The following is a 26,715-nucleotide window of genomic DNA, read 5'->3' as shown; positions in this document are numbered from 1 at the left end:
AGTAGGCCTATTGTGTAGACCAGACATGTCAAAGTCAAGGCCCGAATTAATAATTTAATAATTTGATTAGTATTAGAACCGGCCCGCAGGCCACAGCCACCGGCTGCTGTTTTGCACGCAACAATTCTCCTTTTCCCACAATGCAACGGTAGCCCACAAACTCACTGCGGCGCACTAAAGTTCATGAACTCGTTCATATTTTGAACGTGAACTGAACATACTGTATTACTACTGCCTGATGACTGTTACTGAGAACTCGTTCATTCTGGTCTCTGTGACGGCAAGCTCTTTCAGTTTAATTTCGTTGAATAGGGTGTCAGATTTCTACAGAGCCTTTCACACGAAAACCCGGCTAAAAAACACCGTAAAAGGCCCTAATATGGCAGCATGCAGGTCACCATTTGTCAAACTATGGGCCGCGGTCCGCAATGTGGACAGTGGTCTGCAGAGTGAAATTATTCCCGGTCATCGTCTGATAATTTGCTGCGCAATTGATCAAGGAGCCGCGGACAGAAAAAGAAAACAAACATTTCTGCAAATAGTAGGAAATACTTGTTTGGTGTCATCAAACATAGAGGCATAGAATTAAGTCGTGGTATGAGCGTTTATTAAATGGATGCGTGTGCACGTTGGTAGCAAAGCTATTTAATTATGAAACGACATTTAATAGAACGACGTGGATTTATGCAACTTCCATAAAAAAAACAGAGCACAGACTATATAAAACACTGTTGGCATTAAGTATTAAAGTCAGCCAAAAGCTATTAATTAGTCTTAGTTAAAGATAGTTAAAGATCTCCAGATCAGTGATTTACGCATGATCTGATCTGCCATTTACCATTCACAAAAGCTGGTATTGCGTTTCCTGAATCCTTACATTCAGGCATTCAAATTAAATGTAATTAAATAGCATATGAATATTCTATCAGTGTATGATGCTTGCATGAGGGAAACATCCCAAAACAACGGCACCCATATAACTGCTGTTGTTTTGAGAAGTATTTCTCATGCAAGCATCATGCAACAATGCAAAAACAATGAAACTATTGTAGGCCTAATTATATTTTACATTAGTAAAACAGTACTCTGATGTGCATGTTTTCACAAACTTTTGTGAACAATCTTAGCACTTTAAACATTGACTGTTTTGAAGTGCATGTATAGCAATATAGTATAAAAATAATAATAATTGTGATATCATTATGATAATTTGATGGGGGGTGGGAGGAGGGGGTGGGTTCGTGTAGGTGGGCCCTATGACCTCAAAGTATGCCTTGACTGGGCCTCAGGTCAAAGAAGTTTGAGAGAGGCTAATGTAGACGACAAAGCAGCAAGGAGGCATCGTATGATCATTTAAGTTTTATGAAGTTCGGTGAGGATGGGAAAAATCGTACATTTCTGTGCAAACTTTGCCCGCACTTCAGTCACAGTCATTATTCATTTAATCATTAAATAAAATACAGTACACGTCTTGGTTCAATAGGTTACGTGCAGTCATTTTAATATGTTTTAATAAACATTGAACCAGTCCGGCCCTCGGCTTGTAGCAATTTTTTTTTTTGGCCCTCTAATGTATTTGACTTTGACATCCCTGGTGTAGACTAATTATAGGCTACTGTTGAAGTAGGTCTAATCTCTTTTTTTTTAGCTAGGGTTAGTTAAGTGGTCCTGAAACTGAAAAAGTTTGAGAAACACTATCGTAGGCCAAAGTATTAATGTTTTACTCCGCCTCGCTAGATGGCGATATGCGCCCAAACACAACACATTCCCCAAACAGACTCTCCATCTTAGCCATAGCTTACTTGCTAGAGAACTTTCCATATTAGCTTACTTGCTAGCAAACTTTGCATCATCAGTCTAACTAGTTAAATAGTTGACATTACATGATGAACATTTTCGTATGGACATTCTGGGGGATGTTAATTTGTATGAGAGAAGCTTCAACTTAAAGCGTAGGTAGTTAGCTTGCTAACTCTGGCAGAAATCTCCAGTGTTCTTGTTCTATGTAGTTTCGTGTTGCAGCCACAGGGTTGCAGCAACAGCACGTAGACTAGCCTACAGGAAAGCTGTTGCGTATGAACTCATTCGGAATATTTTGAAAACGTAACGGCTAGATATTCTGTCTTCTCATTTTGTAGACGAAAATTAAGAGAGATTTTATCTTGGTTCTTATTTCATGCAAAACATTTTAGTCTCGTCTTTTTTCGTCAACAATAATGCATCTTAAGATAGTCTTAGTCAGTGTTTCAGGACAATACTGCCGTCTCGTCATCGTCTCGTCTTAGTCATGAAAAAAAAGGTTGTTGACGAACATATTTCCTCTCGTCTCGTCTGACGAAATTAACACTATACCACAGTCACGTTTTTGTCATAAAAGCTCATGAAACTGGCGCATGAAACTGGGGGATGAACGCATCGCAGAGGGGGTGCCAGAGCATGGATCTACCTCTCGAAAATAAAACCGTTCTGTGGGGCGCCTGCCATGTACCTCGCAGTTGCAAACTACAAGGGACATGAATCCGCCTATTTGCACGAACATTAACAGATACCAGCTCCTCAACTTTACCGATTAAAATCTAGTGACCATGCTGTCAACTAAAGCAGACAACCATAGACCGGACATAAGGCCATTCAATTTGCATGTAGATAGTTTCGATTATAGATGCAATCTTTAAAGTTAGCAACCTCCTCACATTCTTATTTCTGATTTAAAATGCACAACAGTGCATTATATTAGGCTACAATTTAAATGGACATTTTAAACACTATTCCTCTCGTTTTCTACCTCGCTAACTCCAAAGTAAAGGCGCATTCTTCCGGCTATTGCGCAAAAGCCTCTTGTTCTGATATAACGACTATACAATGTAATATAATACAACAATACAATATAACGACTTGAGTTATTTGCTGTTTACATCGGAATTGACGTCCACAGTGTTATGGACCCATTTGTCTGCAACGCAACGTACAACATTTTTTTTTAGAATTACAGGAACAGCTCACTATGCTGACGAATGACTACTGCGCAACATCCGAGAATTTCCCCAATCTTTTCAGTAGTCATTTCCAACTTTTCACGCTGATGGTGCTCAAAATGCAACACAACAGTGTTCAAAGCAGGATCTATCTAGATAGCAATGTATGGTTGGGGAAGGCATAGAAAAGTTGGAGAACCTGTGGCCTAAAACAATATTGGTGGTTGCAGGGTAGATTTGAAGTGAAATTGGTCGCGATGGTCTGTTATTTTTAAAAAGTGGGTCCCCAGAAAAAAAGTTTGGGAAACACTGCAGTAGAAGACTGATTGGATCACTTTAATTAAAAAAAGGCAAACATTATGTATGACATTGCTCCATTACAATTAAAAAAAGTTAAGGACAAACTATTAGGCTATCAAAAGCAGATGATGTTCGGTTTGATTTGGGATTTAATTTACTTTTGGACTGTTTGATTATATTGCTAAATGTTGGGACTGATGGGCACTGAAATCTGGGGGGTATTTGATGGTTCACTATTAAGTTTCATGTAGTTGGGATTTCCACCCAAAATGTATTTTCATGCGCTCACATTGAGCAAAAAAAAAGAAAACCGTAACTGTGCTCAATTGAAAATCAAAATAAGCATCAATAACCCATTTACTGTGCCGTCCTAAAGAATGGATAACGGATTTTTAAGCCCATTTTTATATTTTTTTCATGTGAATTCTGCAAATAGAACACAGCACTGCAAAGCGTTACACGGACCGATAATGTTTGCACATCAGATGGCAACACGTGTGCAGAGTGCATAGTGAGGGCTCTATCACTGACAATGGCAACACTACAAACTTTCCTTATCTCAATGATCTTATTAGTATTAAGCATCAACATTTTGCCTTATTTGATACTAAGCCGGGGTGCGTTTCCCAAAAGCATAGTTGCTTTTGCTCATTGCCAAATGTGAGTCCGTAGATTTGAGTTGCGCAAGCATAAACATATCGTCACATATCACATTTTTAATTTCGGATGATTAAAAAATAGGAACATATTTGTTAGCTCTTATTAAAATGTGACCGAAATATGACCGAATAGTCATACCGAATAGACTGACCCATAATTTGTTATGAATGGTGGACTGAATCCATTGTTGCATTTCAGGCATCCAGACACATGTATGATTAACAGCTTAGTTGCTTTAATAGGGGAAAACACATTATTGGATTTGTATGGGTATCAGATACTCAAGGTTGTTGCATTGGCATCTGCATAGGGCATGAAAAAGTGGTATCATATCAAGATATTATGAACTCAGTCACTGTCATGATTGCATATTGTATTCTCTACTGTGTGCTGTAAAATGAAAAGGTACAAGTGTGATATGTGTGATGCCTGCTCTGTTGTGTTTTCTCTATTCTGCCTAAAGCTCTACCTTTTGCACTGTGGGTGTAAGTCTTTGAGTGGATACTGACGTCACTCATTTTCAAAAGGCTCAATGTTCACAGGTGTCCATTCACCAAAGGTGGCCGGTCTGTCTGACCAGAGCATTTCTACTACAAGCACAGATTCTACTGTGAGCCATGGCTTGTCTTCCACCCTCCCCAGGACAAATACCCACACCCCAGAAGAACAAGGTAATACTCAGTCCCTGCACCCCACCCCGGCACTACCCTACACTAGCTCTATCATGAATTTCCGCCAATGTCTGCAGAAAGTGTGTCTAAACTGCTAATATGTTCTTTGCCGATGTAGCAGAGGTTGACACTGAGGTACTAAAGCGAGGAGGACAGGACAGGAAAGTGCGCCCTTTCTCAATGTTTGAATCCAGTGAGCTGCCTGCCACAGAGTTGCCTCCTACCGCCCTCCGAAAGAACCAAAGCAGTGAGGATCTGGTCAGGGATGCCCAGGTATACCCATCTTCAAGTGTTGCCCACTTTTTACAACCAACTTTAACTTTTGATTATTTTCATTGATGTTCCTATTTCTCTTAGGTCTACACAAAATAGATTTTAATTAAGATCAAATCAATTCATTGTATTTAAAGCAACAGAAGGAATCTCTGGACTAAACCTAGCAAGCTAACTAATTGAGAGTGTGTCCACGAGAGAACCCGGCAGAGGGTGATGCGGGGGGTCATTTTACCGATTTAAATAAATTTTGCCCAGTTTGAAGGGTCCAACTAAAACCCTCATCCCTCTAGCTACCACCCTCTCTCACTATTGAACACTGACTTGAAAATTATCACCAAAGCACTAGCCACCAGAATAGAAACAGTCACTCCCATACTCATTCAGACAGATCAGACAGGCTTCATGAAAAATAGACACGCCACAGATACTGTCCGCAGACTGTTCAACCTAATCAATATTTCACAAGAAACACAACAGAAAACCATTATCATTTCACTTGATGCAGAAAAAGCTTTTGATAAGGTAAACTGGTCATTTTTATTCAACGCTCTCCACAGGTTTGGCTTCGGAGAGTCGTTCATCCACTGGATTAAAACATTATACACATCACCAAGGGCCACAATTAACGGAATCACTTCAGCAAACGTACAACACAAAATCAGTTTATATGCAGATGACCTCTTACTTTACATACAAAACCCACAGGTGTTAAAGAAACTTTCAATATCATCAATAGATTTTCTCGTGTTTCACATTACACTATCAACTGGAACAAATCAATTGTACTGCCCCTCTTCGATAATGCATGGGATTCTGGAGCTCAGGATATTTCCCCCCACTTTCAAACTGGCAACATCAAATACCTAGGGATTCATATTTCCTCCAGGATTTTTAGCCTCAACTATACTCCTCTCAGGAAAATTGAAGACTATTTCAAACGCTGGTCAAAACACCCACTCACACTCATCGGAAGAATAGCCGCTGTCAAAATGAAAACTCTCCCTCAGATTAACTACCTCTTCTCTATGATCCCCACTACTCCCACAGACAATTGGTTCAAAACTCTCAATTCATTAACAACACAATTCTATTGGAAAAGTAAAAAACCCAGAATATCACTCTCAACACTGCAAAATAAAAAAATCACATGGCGGGCTTGAGGCACCAAACTTCCATCACTACTTCCTGGCAAATCATTTACAATACCTAGTTAAATGGATCAACATACAAAATCACAATTACCCATGGCTGGAACTAGAACAAAACCAATGTACAGATATCACAATAGCAGACCTCCCCTTCCACTCAGAATCAATAGAAAAATTCAACTTCTGCCAACGCATTACCATCAATTCAATTCTGACAGCCTGGTGGAAAACAAACCAAATCACAAAATCATCACTAGCACTAAACAGGTACACCCCACTCTGGCACAATCCAGTGTTCATATTACAGAATAAACCTTTTCACTTCTCCACATGGGCACAAAAAGGAATCTCACATCTTCACCACATGTTTGACAACCACCAATTCATGTCATTCAATACACTGACACAGAAATATGAGGTTGGGAGAGAACATTTCCTTCAATATCAACAGCTTAAACTTAAAATTAAAGATAAAACAAGCCTCACCAACAACACATTACAACCATCTAAACTTGTAAAAAAACTTATGAAAATTAATAACTTCAAAAAATTAACCTCCCAGCTATATACACTGATCACAAACCTAAAAACAACAATAACACTCCCAATAAACAAGTGGGAAAATGACTTGGCGTTCTCTCCCAACCCTGATTATTGGGAACAAATCTGCAAAAACACATTTTCCATGACCACTAACACAAACCTACAATTTATACAGTATAAAGTAGTGCTGGACGGTATACCGGTTCACACCGTATACCGGTGTATATTTTCGTTATGATAGGAATTTTTAATATACCGCCATACCGGTGTATTTGATTACACAACGTTTGGAACGCTGTGCTGCGCGACAGTGTTTCAGATGGGACTTTTTTCACACTCACGCATGGTGCCACTGCGAGGCATAGTGAGGGTAAACACAAAACACCATACGTTTTTCCCCTGAAGTATGACCCTTAAGGCTTAATTTCTCCTTAGGTAAGGGGTTTATTTAAGGGTGTTGCACAGAATACCTTAAATTCTTTCTTTAGTTAAGGAAAAACGTTAAGGGATACTGCATTGAAAGGTTCAACAGCTGTAACTAGCTGGCTAGTAGGTGATGTTAGTTAGCAACCCACCGAACACAGTGAAGTTTAATGTTCTTATCATTCATCTCACCTTAAGAATATTCGCTGAAATTATCCAGGTAGCAAGTAAAGCATGTGTTGTAGACATGCACTGAGCAATACTAGCTGGCTAGTTAGAAAAGATCCTGACTGTCATCAGTGGACCAAAACGAACTTTTTTGTTAATGTTTTGCCTAGCGAACCGAACCGAAGCTCATGGCAGGCTAACAAGACATCCACATCAAGTTAACGTTAGCCGACCACTGTAAACCACACAATAACAATAAGGCGTGTTTCTGATCAGTCAACATTTAGCCTTCCAAAAACGGGAGATTTTTTTTGGGGGGGGGGGTCAGTGTTTATACCGGATTTGTGTTTGCATATTTAAAGCAACACCAAAGAACTCTTCCTCTGTCGCACGCACTATTTGTTTATCCAGCACTGGCTTTGGAAATAACAATGTCCACAGACAAGGTAGAATATGTTGCATGATTTTATGAAAGTACGATGTATTGCGACATCAGATGCAAGTCACATTTGTAGTTTCTTATGTGTCATTCCATCGAACTACAGATCCGCTACCCCAGCAGTCCCCAACCACCGGGCCACGGCCCGGTACCGGGCCGCAGGACATTCCTAACCGGGCCGTAGCCTACGACATAGGTCTATATGCAGTTGTTTGATTGCACGCATGTTTGCATTTTGCAAGGTCTATTTTCTTACGTCTGTCTGTCCCGCCTTCAACACTTTTACATATTGCCTTCAGCGCTGCGCAGCCTCAGGTCAGCTCACTTCACTTGATCAGTTCTTGGCGAACGGTAGTGTCACACGAAGTTAGCTAAACTGCTAGAATGAGCAACAAAAAACAAGCATCTTTAGCAGGTCACTGGCCAGAGTGTTTGAGTTGCGAGAGCCACTGCAGAGATTTCTTACAGAAAAAAAGTCACCGTTAGCTGCACATTTTAGTGATGAGGACTGGGTGTCAAAACTCGCTTACCTGTGTGACATATTCGGGTTGCTTAATGACCTCAACCTGTCACTCCAGGGGAGAATGACGACTGTCTTTAAACTGGCAGATAAAGTCGCTGCATTTAAAGCAAGCTTGATTTGTGGGGACGACGAGTGGACCGGGGTGTATTTGATATGTTCCAAACAGTAGTGGGGATTTTGGGAGAGACTGAGGCAGGGCCCTTTCTCTCGCAGCTGGTGCGCGATCACCTTGTTGCGCTTTCAAATGAGTTTGAGCGTTACTTCCCATCCTCCAAAGATCCACGGCAAACCAATGAGTGGGTCCGCAACCCATTTGTCAATATCCCGAATAGTCCTAACTTGTCAGCGCAAGAGGAAGAGCAGTTGATCGAAATTGCAAATGACGGTGGTCTTAAGAGTGTGTATAAGGAAACCTCTCTGGCGGGTTTTTGGATCAAAACCAAAGCAGAATATCCCGAGATAGCCGTAAAAGCGCTGAAAACGTTTCCCACCACGTATCTATGCGAGGCCGAGTTTTCGGCAATGACTGCAACTAAGACCAAATTGCGCAATCGACTGGACATTTCAAACACACTGAGGGTGTCACTGTCTTCCATCACCCCCAGATGGAAGCTTCGTGTTGCAGGGAAACAAGCAGGGCTCACACTGATTATATTCGTAATGCACGTTTAGTTCCCATGTTTTGTTCCCATATTTTGTTAAGCATGTTCACACTTTAGCTTCAAGTTGTTCAATATTCATAGTTCATATTGTTCAATTTTCACTTCTTCAAGTTCACGTTTTTCACAAGAGATCGTTACCTTCACTGTTCATACATAACTGGAGCTAGTTTTTTTCAAGTAATGCATGCACAACACATATGGAACATGGAACCCCATAAAGGGTTGGGGACCCCTGCGCTACCCGATCTGGCAAACTTACATAGTGCGGTTATAGCCGATAGAGGGCCGCGAAGCGAATGCAGAAGTGCCGTTCACCCTGTTACGAGTTGATGAACCACTGAAACGATTTTGGAAACATTATTTTAAGGTAGAAAAAACTCTTTGGTGTTGCTTTAATACGTTTCATACACGTGTTTCAACACTGCATTTCGGTCGTTGCTTTTACCTTACCATTAGGCTACCTTACGCATGCCAGTTATGTATCCACCAGCTGCCTGCCTGCAGCCTACTTCTAAAACTCCAAAGCTGCTTGCTGTCAGATTTGGTTCCGAGGGAACAAGTTCAGTGTATCAACAACACTCAATAACAGTTTATGTGATGTGTTAATCAATTAAATTCCCAACAATTTCACAACAGCTAGTTCTGGAGTAGGCCATTCAACTAGCCCGCTTGCTTACAACGAGACTCAGCAGTTGACACCCGCTTCCTTATTTGGGTTTTAGGTTGCCAGGGTTTAGCCTATGACAAAACAGTTGAAATTGAAACTAAGTAATCGTGTATGTGTAGGGTGTATTTCATACACAACCTGGCAACCTGAATGGATCAATGATTTTAAAATGAAGTATGATGGCCATGCAAATTACGGGAGTTTTCTGGGAGAAATAACAAAACTGGAGGGTGCTGGGAGATGACCTTGAAATACGGGAGAAACCCGGGAAAAACAGGAGTGTTGACGGGTATGATTTCTGATAGGCCTATTTGACAGAGTAAGCATATTAGCAGAGAGGTTTTATTTTAAATTGTATAATTTTCAGTAAAGTATAATTATTGCAAGTTGCACTACTTTTTGTATTGATTTTATACAAGATGTTTGTGAAATTTGCACAGTAAAAATTCTGTATTTTGACTGCAATTGTCTTTGCATTCTGATTAGATTCTTCATTAGAATCATGAGTGGCTCTTTGTAAACAGCATAATTTTCTGGGGCCATGCAAAACTGTATTACCACTAGTGTGGAGTTAATCTACATCATGACAGTAAAATAGACCATCCTTAGTCAATGTACTGCAGCAATTCCTCTCTCAACCTGTACAAAATGCTGTGAACATCTGATTATGCATGGAAAAAAAATACCGTCAAATACTGTGAAACCGTAAGAATTTTGATAAATACCGTGATATACATTTTTGGTCATACCGCCCAGCACTAGTATAAATTCATTCATAGAGCTCACATCACTCAAAGTAAAATGTTTAAAATGGGCTTAACCAACACAGATATTTGTTCACAATGCACTTTAGGTAGCACAGACGACTATCTGCACGCTATGTGGCTCTGTCAACCAGTACACTTTTTTGGATCACAATCACTGAGGCACTCTGTACCATCCTGGACTCCAGAATTCCATCATCTCCAACACTCTGTCTTCTTAATGACATTTCTGAAATTCACATTACGCAACACTTCAAAAACCCCTTGCTCATCTCTCTAACTGTCGCTAAGAAAGTAGTCCTCCAAAACTGGAAATCAAAGAAATCATGCCATATCAATCACTGGAAAAACTTAATCACAGAATATATTACAATAGAGAAACATCATGCACATAGAGAGAAGCAAATGTCAGCCTTTGAAAACACCTGGTCCCCTTTTCTATCATTTTTAAATTCAACAAACACCCCCCCCCCCCCCTTCCTTGCCCCCCTCTCTGTCTTTATTTCTTTGTTTGTTTGATTGATTGGTTGATTGTTTGATTAATTAATCAATTGATTAAACTTTATTTATTTTATTTAACCTTATTTCCTCCTTTCCCCCCTACATTCACCACTCTACATATAGACACACACTAGCAACACCCAAACATAGCATGTTACCAAAGCCCTTTCCCATAACCCGATCATGACCACTCAGACCTTTCTACTCAATTGCAAAGAACTGAGTCCCGTCCTGTCAGTTCTGTCATCGTCCTGTCCCACTGTCTGTCTGCGTGTCTGTCTATCTGTTTGTCTCTCCGTCTCACTTGTCTATCTGTTACCTTATTGCGTTTCATGTGTCATTTAAACACAACAAAGTAATATTTCATACCAGCAAAGATCCATCCAGGTTACTAGGAAAACCAGACTTTGAAGGCATTTGGTGTGATGGATGTCAGTCTAGAGCTGCACGTGTCTACTGTCACACACATATTGACGGATTACAAAAAACATCAGTATTCGAGCTAGAATATCTCCATTCAGTAACCTCAAGTGTCAAAATAATTTATCTCACAAGAAATGTCCATCTCTGGACTCAAATCAAGCCTCAGGCATTTTTGATTTTCTTAGCGGCTAGAGCAGCCCTATTAACCTGCCCTGACCATAATTTTCAGTTGTGTAACTACTTTGATTTGCATTAAATAAAATAATGAGTATGTTAAAGTATCTTAACGGAAAATCAAAGTAGCTATATAGTAGTAATTATGGTTGGGGCACGCTAATTGGGCAGCTATATCAGAGGTTGCTGAGAAATCATTATGTCTTTCACCAATAGTTTAGTAAAACTACAGCTTTTGAAATTAATGTTATGTGTTTTGTTGAACAAGTCTTTCAGTTCATCTTATGACATTAATGGCTCCTTTACAGGACATGAGATCATGCTCTATGCCATTAAATCTAACCACAAATTTTCTGTGCCTACAGATTGTTGGAAAGGTCGTAAAGGTTCCACCACCAGTGCCCAACAAACCCAGACAGGTCAACCTTCCACCAGGCGCTCAGATACCATATGGCAAGCAGGCCTTTCACACCAGTACTTTCCCAGGCAAAGTGAAAGGTCCCATCCAGTTACAAACTGCTGGCTCACAGAGTCGCTTGCCTCTCCCCTCAAGTCAGAGCAACACTCTCCCTCTGCCCTCGAAGCAGGAAGCCCCACCAGCGGCCACAGTTCGTCCCTTCACCCCGGAGCTCGCTGGGACGAAAGATGCAAATGGGCTTCAAAAGCCACAATCTGGTGCTGCAAGCTACATCTATAAGATGTATTTAGGTGAAGTTTCCCAGCAGGGTGTGCAGGGAGCATTATCAAGATCCCAGAACCGTAATCATTTTGTTAGTGGTAAGCCAGCCTTCATTTTAGTTATGCTTTCCTGTATTATTTTGTTAGGAGCATATGATATACCTTAGGACCTGCTGCTATATTCTGAGCATTTCTGTTACGCCACAGCTGGGAAAACTAGATATTAGATATCAAGTTAACTTATATGACATAGTGCATGATGTATATATGATTATTATATGGCTCTCCGGAGTGCTGCAGAAAGTTCCATTCACGTGAATGGGCCTTCCCAACGTTCGGAGGTCTGTTAAAACAATATAATTACCGCTGCAAAGTATATAATGACCGCTGTCAATGGCAACGGGTTTTGTGCCTCTGATCCAGGTCTTTCATATCATTCCGCAAGAAGTCCGTTCGCTTATTGCAATGGAATTCAGTGATTCTTCTAGTTTTTGTTTTAGCAGTAGGCTTTTTTTTACTATGGCTTAGACTCATAGGACCTATAGCCTATAGCTTAATTTGAACCTATAGCATAATAATAATAATAATAATAACACGGGGTGTCACCCCGGGAATTTTTTAAATTCTAGTTGCTAATCACACCATTTAACGTGATTTGAGAGGGACAGGATTCAGGAACTAAAGACAGGCCCATCTTCTGTCTGACTCATGTCACGTTAACCCATGCATTAAACCACATGTCATTGCTTGAACGTTTTGTGCATGTTGTAGAAACACAACCCACAACACAGCCTTTATTTGGTGCAGATCAAATTTGGTTTCTTTACTTTCTTTGGTTATAGTCCGCTATTCACATTACTAGGCCATCACCGCAAGTGCATACAAAATGTTTATGGTCAATTTTTGTGCCGTCCCCACATTTGCAAAATTGCTTACCTCCGTTACTACAAGATGTTTTTTTCCCTGCATCGAATCGCAATTGAGTGTGCATCTAATAACAGCGGAGTCTCCGCGGGGAGACATCCACTCTCCATGTTTTATTTTCGCTGTTGCGAGCTAATAGGCTACGATATGGGAAATCCTTTGAATACGATCAGCTCCAGAAATGAATGGGTTTTCCTTAGCCTGTGCTACACCTTTCCACCAAGTTGTGTTGTACAATTCCACAAAATTGTTGTTTTTGCGATGTTGACAAACAGCACATGGAAGCTCTTGATGGTGCATGCCACTAACGTATATAAAAACAATATATTTATGAAATAAAACTAGACAGGTACCTCAGATTAGCATTGCTGTTTATTTTAAACTGCAATTATCTGCAGCCAGCGGACCGCATTTAACTATGCGTCTGGAAAATAATGTGTGTCTGCCCTAATTCTGAAGCAGTGGCCACCGCTACAAAATGAAGAGGAAACACTGAGAAGAAAGTTAATGTTTTAAAGTTAATGTTTTAAAATTTAAATTAAATACTAATATACTTATACTTGTAATATGTGAAGTGAAACTGGACGGGCCATAATAACCTCTGACTAGTTTTACTTATTGTCAAATTGCAATGTGAGCAGCAGCCAGCGGGGGACATACGTCGGCAGGATTATTTAAAAGGCAACCGCAGCGACATTGTGAGTCTGCCCCGATTCTGATATTATGGCGGCATTAGTTTTACCGTGGCGGGCCGCCATGCTAAAATCAACATAGAGGAAACACTGGAGTTTCATTGTAAGTGAAAGTCAGCTAGTACGACGTTGCCATGCAACACCTGAAACTCAAGTTATATCTGTATGGTGAACTATTTGTTTTGTCAGTGGAAGCAACAAAACCTTAGCAAAATATTTTTTAAAGACCCATTGTGCTAAGTTTCTTTTCTCGTTTTGGCTAGTAACCTTATAATAAAGAATTGTCCGCTGTGCGTCGGGGTCGCCCTGTCGGGACTTATTTTCCAAAAGTTACCGGCGGACAATACATTATCCCTTACTTAATGGCTAATATATTTTTTAAAGGCCTGACTTAAGGGCAGTCCCTCAGTGCTCTGGCAGTGTTCTGTAATGATGCCAAGATAAAACGGAAAGTAAAGAATACCATTTGTCTTTTCTGATAGGATATTTTTGCACCATAATATACATGTTACATATTTACAATTCTGCAATTCTGCCACTCTTCTGTAGTGTATGGGAAACCAGTAATCTCTGGAGGGTCCCAGGTATCTCAGAACCAGCACCCAGAAAATCCTTACATGGAACGACCTAGTGGCAGCAGCAACACCCCAGACTCTGAAGTAGACCAAGGCACTTTGGGTCCTGGTATGCCTGAGAACCAGGAGACCGAGCGCATTCCAAGGCCCCTCAGCCCCACTAAGCTACTGCCCTTCATTTCCAACCCCTACCGGCACCAAAGTGATGTGGACCTGGAGGCTCTGCGCAAGAAGCTGTATAATGCACCACGCCCCCTTAAGAAGCGTAGCTCCATCACTGAGCCTGAGGGTCCTGCGGGACCCAACATTCAGAAACTGCTCTACCAGAAAACCACATTGGCTGCCATGGAAACCACTGCCTCTGAGCCAGTTTACCAACCAAGTGTTGTTGAAGAGGACAAGGAAAGTTCAACCATTCTTCCAGCAACTGTGACTGAGATCACTCCCTTAGATGACGTTGTGAATGTGGCTCCTGTGGAGACCTTGCTTGAGCCACTTACTGTTTCCTCCGCTGTCTCTGAGACTAAAGAGGATGATTTCGTACCACCACCACCACCTCACCCTGCACCACGTCCAGAGGATTCTCTCCTGTCCACACAAGTAGCTCAGGATCAACCATTGAACCTGCCCGCTCCACCTCCTGAGACCTTCCTGGAGGAGTTTCCCCCATACCCACCCCCTCCCTACCCTAGTAGTGGAGCAGGACCAGAACAGGAAAGCCTTGGGGAGGACACCTTCAACATGGAGCCACCTGAGGTCACAGGCCAGGTCACCCTGCCTCCAGTAAGAACAACAACTACTCCTACTACTACTACTACTACATGCACCTCAAATGGTGGTGGAAAACCATCGTTTTCTTAAAGCAAAATACTGTTTTTTAACTAGTTGGTCTGCTAAATCTTTAAAGGCAACAGTAACTTCAGGCTCATTTGCTGAAATAAAAAATAAAAATGGTATTACAAAGTGATTAGATAAATCTTTCAATTAATGACATGCTTTGTGATTAATTTGCTATACATTTAGATTAAGTAATCACACAGCCTGTTAGTGAGAATTCTTTTAAAAAAAATTATGGACCTGGGCAGTGTTCATGTTCATTCTACATTCATAGCAAACAGATACTTAGGTAACATCAGAGTACAACTAAACAGATCAAATTTCACAGGCTGGTGAATTTGTCACTGCAGCACATAAAGTAATTCATCTCATGGATTGTCTATAACTAAAGATTTTCATTTTGAAATGTGGATTGGTACAAACTTCAGTGAAGCAGTGAAGAAATGGTTGTTTATTTTTTTGTTGGTTTTTGTTAGGAAGCATCGTCAGCTGGTAACATTCGATTTAATTTAACTGTGTGTGTCTTCATGGATTTCCAGGGTAAGAGGACAAACTTGCGGAAAGCTGGATCAGAACGCATCGACCACAACATGAGGGTTAAGTTTAACCCACTGGCACTTCTGCTGGATTCCTCCCTAGAAGGAGAGTATGACTTAGTCCAGAGGATCATCTATGAGGTGAGGGTAACTGAGAGTATCAAACTCAAATTACCTACTGGCTACTTGTCAGGTGGTCCTTTTATTGGATATTGTTTGTTGAGCATTATAATTTTACTTTAGCCTATGTCCATGCTTTTATCAAGTGAATGAATATTGCAACTCTTGCTTTAGGGCACACTATCTGTGTGTATCTGACACTGTATTTGAGACTGACGTTTACATTCAAAATAAAATGCCTTTTCTAGGCAGACAATTACGCCAGTCGCAGCAACCTGCAGCACAACTGTTCCTCATTTAAAATGTAGCTGCAAGCAGCAATGAGGGGTCAGGCAGCCCAGCAGGCCGGAGTTACCATGGCAACTCGATGCTGTTACATTAGACACATGGCTGTAAGCACTCACAGCAAGTTTCATGTTAAGCAACCAAAGACCTGAGGTGTAAGGTCACTTCCTGTTTGGTTTAGATTTGCTTTGACATTTTCAAATATTACAAATCTAATTCAATGCTTTTGTGAGGCTTGGTCTGGAGATTTCAGTTGGCTGTGACCGGTGAACACTTTTAAAAATGGCTTCATAAAGTAATTTGTGAAGCTTAGGCTGTGCCAAATTTGCAAATTAGCATCTGTGAAAAAAATGTGACCTATGAGAACTTTTCAGTGTAAATAAAATCAAGTACGGCAGGAAATCCAATATGGTGGGAATTTATGTCTCTACTTGGTCCAAGGATTCCAACGACATAGTCGATGAACCACAGGCACAGAAATGGGGTCTTCATCAAACCAGATGAACCGGCTAGGTATTCAAGGTCAAAGGGTCAGGTCATATGGAGTCATACATGAAATATAGCTGCAACACAGTATTTGCACATCACAATTGAATGAAATTACTGTCATTGTTCAAGGCATTTTCTTTTGAATTAGGTTGAGGATCCCAGTCAGCCTAATGATGAAGGAATTACGGCCCTGCATAATGCTGTATGCGCTGGGCATACTGAGATCGTCAAGTTCTTGGTGCAGTTTGGTGTTAATGTCAATGCAGCTGACAGTGATGGCTGGTGAGTTTTGAATGCTTTCACGTAGACTAAATCTAAAGTTTACAGGGAGACTAAACAAGGCATAGAATACTATATAAATATAACATGTGAGCTAGTAGAATGATTTGAATGACAATAAGTAATCACATTCCTTCTTCTCTTTAGGACGCCCCTACATTGTGCCGCCTCCTGTAATAATGTACAAGTTTGTAAGTTTTTGGTGGAATCTGGGGCTGCTGTATTTGCCATGACTTACAGTGACATGCAGACAGCAGCAGACAAGTGTGAGGAGATGGAAGATGGTTATACACAGTGCTCCCAGTTTCTCTATGGTGAGTAAGGTAGACAAGTATGGAAATCTCTGCACTATCTTGGGGCTTTCCCATCCTTAGTTAAAGGTAATTGGTAATCAGCACAACTATATTTTTAACATTTTCTTTTCCTAGTTTTTTTTATGTCAGTGAGTGATGTTTGGGTTGGTGTCCTAATACAGGAATATTATCATCTTAATTCCTCAGGTGTTCAGGAAAAGATGGGTATCATGAACAGAGGAGTAGTCTATGGCCTGTGGGACTACGAAAAGGAGAGCAGTGATGAGCTTTGTTTCCAGGAGGGTGACTGCATGACTATTGTTCGGCGTGAGGATGAGGATGAGGTGGAGTGGTGGTGGGCACGTATAGGCAACACGGAGGGATACATACCTCGCAACCTCTTGGGGGTGAGTGCAAAGTCATGTTTGCCATCTTTTGGAACTGAAAAAGTAAAGTTATTGTATGTAGGCTTTGATATCATGACCATGATTGATTAAAGCGCAGAGTAAAAACTTCTACCTGAGAAATGTGTATGCATACTAGATAGAATATAGAGGTGTGAAAGTCACATGGTGACAAGGTCAATAGCAAAATGTGCATTGCAAGGGAATGCAGTATGGAGTAAAACTTGTCACCAAACCGAATTTGAATATGAATTTGAGCAATTGTATAGGAAAAACGAATTTGAATAGTAGGCCTATATGTTGAAACTGAATTCATTAAATTGGAACTGAATCTCAGTCAACTTGAAATTGAATATAATATTTTGAAATTGAACTCATTTGCTCTGATACATAAATTATCCTGACTGAAAATTTCGCTCTTGGAATTTTTACATTCAGTTCTCACAATTCAGTTTCAAAACGTGAAATTCAATTTCAGTCTACCGAGACAAAAACAGCTGGTAGCTAAGGAAGAGCAATCCAGTGCAGAGCTATTGTGATCACGTGACTAGTGCCGAGCGCGAAGCCAGAGAATGTCTAATAAGTAAACGGGCTCTGGCGAAGCAAAGAGCATAGTGTGGGCACCTGGTTTGCACGGTTATTAGATCTGCAGGATTCATAAAACACATTCCGATTGTAGGCCTACTGTCTTACCTACCGTTTATGTAATTTTAAACAAATAAAACATCTGTTGCAGTATTATCTTCTAAACTTCTAGCTTGTCAAGCCATGAAATACAGAACTAGCCTAGGCTACCCAGCCATCAAACATCGATGTAGCTGCTAGCCTACTTACCTAGCGCTACCGTTTTTGTAATTTTAAACAAATAAGAAATGTTTTGCAGTATTACATCTAAAACTTCTAGCCTGTCAATCCTTGAAATACAGAACTACCCAGCTAGCAATCAAACATCTGTCTTACCTACCGTTTTTGTCATTTTAAACAAATAGGCTAAAACATTTTTTGCAGTATTACATTTCAAACTTCCAGCCTGTCAGTCCTTGAAATACAGAATTACCCAGCTAGCCATCAAACATCAATGTATTGTCTACCAATTGCAGTAGGCTACTAGCCTGGGTGTTCCCATGCTGCCTTGCGCACGATTTGATTCACGCTGCTAAGGCAGCCTGGAGACCATGGAGCAAATTTTCGCCTGAGATAGGGAACCAATCACAGAACAGGGGGGAAAGCAAGACGATGATGAGCTATGCACAGACGCATTTGATAGACATCCGTGGCACCCAATAAACGGATCTGGGCATTTTTTTCAAATACGAGAAAATGAACGTTTGGTTCCCAGACCACGTCTCATTGAGAAGTGGTGGCGCTAGCCAGGCTAGTAGGCTACTACATTGCAAACTTCTAGCCTGTCATTCTTTAAAATGTCATGGGCATAACTCTTGTTTTCGTTTTTCCTACTCAACTACTGCTCTATTTCTTATCCTGGACTGCCACCTACTGGATAGAAAAGGCAACAACCTATTATGGGAATAAAAATCTACATGTTTGAATGACCACAAAGGACAAATCATTACCGTTTTCTTACGTTTAAAGCCACTCTTGTAATACTATGATGTGTAGGCTACCTTTATTTGCTTCCAATTATGGTTACGCTTTTGTCCAAAGCATAATACAAATACAAAACAATATGTATATATTATAATACTTAAAATTTAACAGGGAACAAATTAAGATGTTGGTCAGACTATAATAGAGAATAGCAATAATAAACAACCATGTCAATTCAATCAATAGCCTAATGACACAAACAATGAGAAAAAAGCGAAAATAGCAATAATCAATAATGTACATTCAGTCAATAATATAATAAAAATAACAATAGCATGGTAACATTATGGAGAATATGAATAATAAACAACAATGTCAAATTAATCAACAGCCTAATGAAAATAAAACAATACTATGCAAACCATAAGTGTTAATGAACTGTGCATGTTGAACAGATGTGTCTTTAGACCCCTGTTAAAAGACCCAAAACTATCACAGGAACAGAGCAACTCATTCCACCAACATGGAACCAATGAGGAAAAGTCTTGAATTTGACCTATGACTGGTCGACACAACATACGCTCTTCAGAAGGCCGCAGTGGGCAATTGGGAATGTATGTCTTGATCATTGAATTAAAATAACAAGGAGCAGATCCGGTCAGTGTCCTATAGGCCAAAGTGAGAGATTTAAATTTAATTCTGGCTACTATAGGGAGCCAATGGAGAGTAACTAGGAGAGGAGTTACATATGTCCTCTTTGGCTGATTAAAGACCAGGCGTGCTGCAGCATTCTGAATCAGCTGTAACAATCTTACTACACAAGCAGGTAAGCCAGCTAATAGTAAATTACAATAGTCCAGCTTGGAGATAACCATGGCCTGAACAAGAAGTTGTGTGGAATCCTGTGTCAGATAAGGTCTGATCTTCCTTATGTTGCAAAGGATAAACCTACATGATTTTGCAATTGCATCATACTGTATCTAATATCAGCTGATTACACACATAAACTGTAAAATTTAGATTGCCCATACACTTGGAAATCCATTTGGAAATCCATCACCACCAATGGCAAACAAATAAATTCCAGAGAAAACAACAGTGGACATGTTTATTAGTGTGTAAAGTGTTTTACAATATGTGTTTCATCTAGCAAAGATATTCATTAAGAGAGATCAAGTTTCGGTGTCCATGTCTGGTCGGTGCCAGTCCAAAGGTCCATTGTCCTCAGTCTATCTCACTGTCCACTGTTCATTAAGGCCTGTCAACCTATGAAAATAAAACCCAAACAATCAGTGTTTAGCTTAAAGGTCTACTGTGAGTCTTTCTCGTTAATAGTTTATTCATCTCTGCGCAAAGAGGTCTCATAAGCATCAGGCAATCAGGATACAGACAAGTCTGTGCACCTAAGAGACAATCAGTTGTTTCTCACACACACACATTCATACCTTGCATCGTATACATCATAATATATCATTACACCTTCTCTGCACACAGACATGACTTGGTCAATACAATGAGTTAATTAAGAACCAAGGACATTTCTCTCGTCATACAACACATGATTTGCAATCTACACACAAATGACTGAAACAGAAGTATCAAGACAACACACGGTTAAAGTATTACTAGTTAGGTTACTGTAATATACTGTGTCTATTTCTCAATAACTTTTACAAAATCTGCATGGAGTCGATGAAGAAGCATAAATCAGCCTGTAGAAATACTGTTAAACTAGGGTCTCTTGAGTCTTGATCATATTATCGATATAAAACATATTCAGTTTAAAACTAGTTCTATTAGAAGCTAGCTACCATTTGCTAACAAAGTTATCGCAATCCAGTTGCCTAGCAACATCACGGCACGGCAGCATTGCCCACAAAAAATGGCCCCGCGTAGCATCAGCTAACAGACAACAAAACGATGAAAAAAGCTTAACTAGGGGGACATATCCAGTTTTGCTCCATGAATGTTAGTTTAACCAGAGATTGTAACGTGTTCTTACAAGCCTAAAAGCCACAATGATATGACAATGACCAATCATATTGTTCTATTAAAGAGTAACGTTATAGTAGCCTAACTGGTTCTGAACTTAGCTGCTAGTCGATGAAACTATGCTGGCTAGCCAGCCAGCGCTAGCATATAATGTACATTATATTCACGTACATATAAAGTAACGTTAACAGACATGCCATATGATATCAACTTACTTGGAGGTTTTTAGATGTGCCAGTCGCTTCCATGTCTTCTTTTTCTGTCTGACACTGTGAGGTTCAGGCACTGATCTGTGGGTTGGTTCAGGAGACAGCTCGCTAAGAGGGTGCTATGCTCTTTGCTTCGCGCTCGGCACTAGTCACGTGATCACAATAGCTCTGCACTCGATTGCTCTTCCTTAGCTACCAGCTTTTTTTGTCTCGGTAGACTGAAATTGAATTTCACGTTTTGAAACTGAATTGTGAGAACTGAATGTGAAAATTCCAAGAGCGAAATTTTCGGTCAGAATAATTTATGTATCAGAGCAAATGAGTTCAATTTCAAAATATTATATTCAATTTCAAGTTGGCTTGGATTCAGTTCCAATCTAATGAATTCAGTTTCAACATATACTATTCAAATTTGTTTTTCCAATACAATTGCTCAAATTCATATTCAAATTCATATTCAAATTCGGTTTAAGGTGACACAAGTTTTACTCCATAATGCAGATACAACATAAGGTAGGGTTCCAAGTTGACAAAAGCTGATGAATAATCTTTCTCTTCTTGAGTGCTGTTATGTGATTTAAAGCTGGGGGTTGTCTCCTCTCGATAGTCATTTCAGTTAAACATGGCAACAGATCTCAAAGATCTAAGAAGTCTTTGCAATTTTTGGAATTTCATTTTCCAAAATAATTTTAGAGACCCTGTTGGTTCGCGACAAAGAAAGTTATGATCATGTGTTAGTAGTTCTGTCTTATTAGACCATATGAAGTGTGCCATGTACCTACAACATGTCAGATGTAAAAATGTTATACTCTTGTGATAGTCACCATCATGTTCCCAAACACAGACCTGCAAGTGTGCTAATCATAGAATAGCAAACTCCCTGAGAAGGACACAGATATATTTGTTAGAAAGACCATTATCTCACGATTTGCAACCTTTCATTCTGCAGTTATATCCCAGAATAAAGCCACGACAGAGAAGTCTGGCATAAAAGAGGAGGATACTGGCCAATGTGGAGCAGATCAAACTGAGGAACATCAAACCACTGAAGAATCACAGGGTGCTCATTTTTGGATTGACACAGCTTACCAGAAGGACAGCTCGGTCAAAATATGATGATACCAAAATATATGAAGGATTTCTTTGAGGGAAAAAAAAAAATATATATATATATCCATCAAGATTTTATAATCAGTAACTCTTTGGGCTCATCCAAAGCATTTTTACAGATGACAAATGTGTACATTTTTTAAGAAATGTATCATTTATGTTGTGCATGTATATTTCTTAATCTAAGCTTTTAATAGAGGGAGATCCATACCTATATTAAATGTCATGAATCAATGGCCGCTATCTGGAGGTTTGCTGAAATGGAGATTTGCGTTTAGGAGCAGAAGGCAGGCCTTTCTTCATACTCATGTTAGACACATGAACACAAGGACCTGCAGAAAAGGGAACCTGGGATTTCAACCTGGGCCCTGTTTTAGTTCCAGATTTTCTCTAGGGACAAAAATGATCAAAATTGGTGCAGTGTTGAGTTAGAGCGATATAAACGGCAACTGTGCACAACACAGCACATAGGGGTTGTGCTACCTGGGGACCAATAGCTTCCCACCACGTTTCATGTGCTCCGGTGTTAATAAGTCCTTGAGGCAACCTCTACTTAATGACATCTAATACAGGTCATTGATTGAATTCCCAAATGAGTTTTGATGCAATATCTGCCTTGTGTTATGAAAAAGGAAATCCGTGTGTATTATTTTTTCTGTGAGCACTTCACCTAGTGTCATTGTAATAGAGGACCATTTTTTCCATTTCCACTTATTCTGTGGATTCATTCAGAAATCACTGGGGTCAAAGACTGCATTTACATGCACACCATATTCCTGCTTTAGTTAGAATAATGACAATATTCCAGTTATGCAAACACCTTAACCCAATTGCCTTAACATGATTATATTCCAATTGCTTAAAAACACGGATAAGACCCCTGGCCTATCCCTGAGTTAATCAGAATATTGGGGCATGTAAACACATTAGTTGGAAAATTACCCTTTCGGAATATTAATTTGCACATGTTTATGCAAGGAATTTTGGTAGCTTGGTTTGTTGCTTTGACAACTCTGTAAACTAGCAAAAAGCAGACCAGCCAAACTTGAAGATATTTTGAGTAGCACCTCGAGCAGAGAAAAAAAAAATCCTCACGTCGGCCTTCAATCATGCATCCAAAAATAGACATAGCCATACACGCAGGATACACAGTTATGGATAGTGACCCATCTTTAATGTTGGATATCTATCTAAATTTGATCCAATGTGTTCCTGAAAGTGCAAACTGAATCTTTTACAGTAGCGCTCATGTTGACGATCTGTCTAATAAAAACGAGTCTAATAATCCTGTTCTTATGTTGATAGGGACTGATGTGGATATGTTCTCATATCCATTTTCTTATATGTGGTCTCTATTCAATCATGTCTGGTCTATTATTACCTCTTTTAAATCCATTATTATTAGGTATTAGGCTTTTTTTTTTGCAAAGAAATACATATTTCCCTTATGTTATACCAGCATATTTAATTCACCTGAATATAGGCTACAGTAGATAGAGGCTTGTTAAAAAATGCATTCAATGTTCAATTCTTACCTGCTGACTAATGCAAATTACTGATTGCTTTTAAAGAATTTCACTTGCACATGCAACTGGAATCTGCGAGTCAACACTTGTTTAACCCACCATTGGCTGAAGAAAAAAATAGGCAAAGCATAGTGGCCTCCCTTTATGCTGTCAAGAATGTCACTAATTAGTGGGCTCCAGGGAGCTTACCGGAGAAGTTGGATGTCTGCTCATTTTTGCGTAGTTAGTTGCGTAATAAAAAAAAATAGTACCGCCGTACTTTGATGTGAAAATGCGTGGTTGCTACGCAAAATACAATCAGGTTGGCAGGTCTGGAAAAGCATGACTAACCGTTTGCACTTCTTGAATGAAGATGAGGCCAATTTATGTATCCAAACCTGAAAGTTTGAATTTTTTTACAGAATACACCACTGGTGAAAAAGGGGGTGAGAAACTCCACACAGGTTTTGTGCGAATTCTGAATATAATAACCAGACTGTGGACCTTATGGAATTACCTCGGAATATGGTGTGCATGTAAACAGTCATGGTTTTTACTATACGCATGGATGCCCTCTATACTATTGTATGTCGTATATTAGAGTTGATCTTGGGATAAAAATAAAAGAATCAATATATTAGATATTTGTTGATGCAAATTGATTATTGTTTAACCTTTAGCATTTGTCACCACCCTTTTTATGTTAATTCTGCTATCTCTATGTGCACATTTGTAATACTCAACATAGTTAACACTATATTCAGTTTTCTGTTACTGAAAAGGATAGGCAAAAAGATGAAGTCACTGGACTGAAGTTATTGTAAAAAATAAATGCATTATTGTTATTATCAATAATAATAATAATAGTAGTAGTAGTAAATATCAAACATTGTTACACCAATTCTCTGTATATCCATTTACTTGCCATTTTCTGTAACGTAGAAGGATGAATAACAATGGTGAAAGATTATTTTTTGTCCACGTCAAATACAAAAAAGGATAGTCAAAGGACATGCATACTCTACCATTATCCCAATGATTTTGTTATATATATATATATATATATATATATATATATATATATATATATATATATATATATATATATATATATTATTTTTTTTAATGTGACACTTTGTTTATTTGTATGATCTCATTCAGTATTTTAATAATAAAACAATCTTATACGAGTGTGGCTCCATTTCTCACCCAAGGTGGTCAGCAGTAGAGATGGGCTAAAACCCCCAAAAAAGGAAAATCCTTACTTTATTGAAGCCTATCTGTCTGATCTAATCCTATTTATCTAATTATCCATCTAGTTTTTATATATCGGTCCTTTTGGTTTTATTCACTGGCCTAAGAAATTAAAACCAGTAATTTTTGGTTAACATTGTTTAATTTTCCTCGTATTAAACTCGTCCAAGACTCGTATGGAAATCTTAAACATCGACTTGTCACTGCGGCCTCCATTGCAACAACACTAGAGGCGAACCTCACTCATTTCAAAAAAGGCAAGGTAATTTATCACTAAATTAAAACTACAAACAGAAACATTCTCCTTCTTGCTCAACCATGGTAAGCTGTTTTAATAACATATTCTGTATTTTTGATAAAGGAGTTCAGCTCTGGTTTGTGTGTTTTCCACCTCCACCATCTAAAGCCAGTGAGCCTACACTATTTGGGGGTGATACTCTGGTCCCTTACACACAATATTAAGTTATTACAAGCAGCTTCCATTCGTTGCTTTGGAAATGGAAGCATGTAATGCAGCCGCGGGCGGTTCATATGGGCAGGTAGGGCAACGCGCTACTAAAAAATCATCCACCCAAAAAAGTAGGGGAGACCGGGGCTGGTTGGAACAGGGGCAGGTTCAAACACTGTTAATATCCAGGCTACTAGAGGGAGCTGCAACAAAATTCCAACACTAAATTGACGGCCTTATTGAGTAGAGTAAACTCACGTATGTAACTGGTCTCCAGGTCATTAACCCTTTAGGTGAGAACTTTTTAATTTTGTAGTGTCAAAACTTAGAATATGCACCTCCCACTAAATACATCCTAGAAGGGTAATAGTTAGGGATATAAAAAAAGATTGATTATAATTGATTGCTAGGGGACTCATCTATAATTTAAAATGAAGTTTGAAAACCTGAGGTGACTGATATTAGCAGGCTAACAGCATTTGTGCAAAAAAGTTTGACCTAATGTGGGCGGGGCAGGTTGGCACACTGATTTTGGGGTTGGTTGGCACATACATTCCCTATGGCTATTTTGTGACAAATCTATAAACTTTGTATATTATGCATAAAAACATCATCAATCTTTATTTTAACATTGTTATTGTAATTACTGAACATAGTTTTACATTTGGAAGCATTTCAGACATTTTCAGACAAATTTAAACATTTGAAGTTAAAAAAAATCGGTAGGGAGCAAATTGATCTTGACGGTGGGCCCTACTGAAGGAAAACACACAGGAAAGACATCAGCAAAGCCCTACAGGCAGTGATATAGATGAGCACTTCAAACAAAACCAAAAGGAGTACTGCAAAGGACTATAACATAGGTGTTCCAACCAACCCCGACTACATGTGCCAATCAACCCCGTGCATGGGGCAGGTTGGCACACATGCACAACACCACTTTAATCATAAATAACTCAAAACAAGGGATCATTGGTTGACATTGAATGTATACATTTTGTAGCTGAGATCCCAAGCTTTCAGTTAATCACAATTTGACCATTTCAATGCATTGTAAGACGGAGAAATATAACCGAGAGTGAAAAGTGTTCCAACCAGCCCCGGTCTCCCCTAGTTCCTCCTCAATAAATAATTGTTGCATGTCAATTCATATTTATATGAATTAATGTATTATTATCATGTTTCTGTGCATTTTTAACTATTTCTGATCCTTGAAAGTT

General features: G+C 39.4%; 1 protein-coding gene across 3 annotated transcripts in view; it reads left to right on the top strand.

The window, feature by feature from the left end:
* tp53bp2a (tumor protein p53 binding protein, 2a) overlaps positions 1–22,522 on the top strand; it is a 66,415-nt gene extending 43,893 nt beyond the window's left edge. Inside the window, exons 11-19 of one of the 3 annotated variants that reach the window (XM_042064782.1) lie at positions 4,478–4,606; positions 4,725–4,879; positions 11,683–12,094; positions 14,161–14,969; positions 15,563–15,700; positions 16,602–16,735; positions 16,880–17,046; positions 17,233–17,432; positions 22,128–22,522. In XM_042064782.1, coding sequence (XP_041920716.1) covers positions 4,478–4,606; positions 4,725–4,879; positions 11,683–12,094; positions 14,161–14,969; positions 15,563–15,700; positions 16,602–16,735; positions 16,880–17,046; positions 17,233–17,432; positions 22,128–22,169 — 2,186 coding nt within the window. In that variant the 3' untranslated portion in view covers positions 22,170–22,522. Of the gene's footprint in view, positions 1–4,462; positions 4,607–4,724; positions 4,880–11,682; positions 12,095–14,160; positions 14,970–15,562; positions 15,701–16,601; positions 16,736–16,879; positions 17,047–17,232; positions 17,433–22,127 lie in introns of all 3 variants that reach the window. The other 2 variants (XM_042064781.1, XM_042064780.1) reach the window with 2 other exon arrangements.
* Positions 22,523–26,715: the final 4,193 nt, after the last annotated feature.

This window comes from Alosa sapidissima, chromosome 16, assembly GCF_018492685.1.
Source record: "Alosa sapidissima isolate fAloSap1 chromosome 16, fAloSap1.pri, whole genome shotgun sequence".
NCBI classification, from domain to species: Eukaryota; Metazoa; Chordata; class Actinopteri; order Clupeiformes; family Clupeidae; genus Alosa; species Alosa sapidissima.
This window is presented reverse-complemented; position numbering and strand designations above follow the sequence as displayed.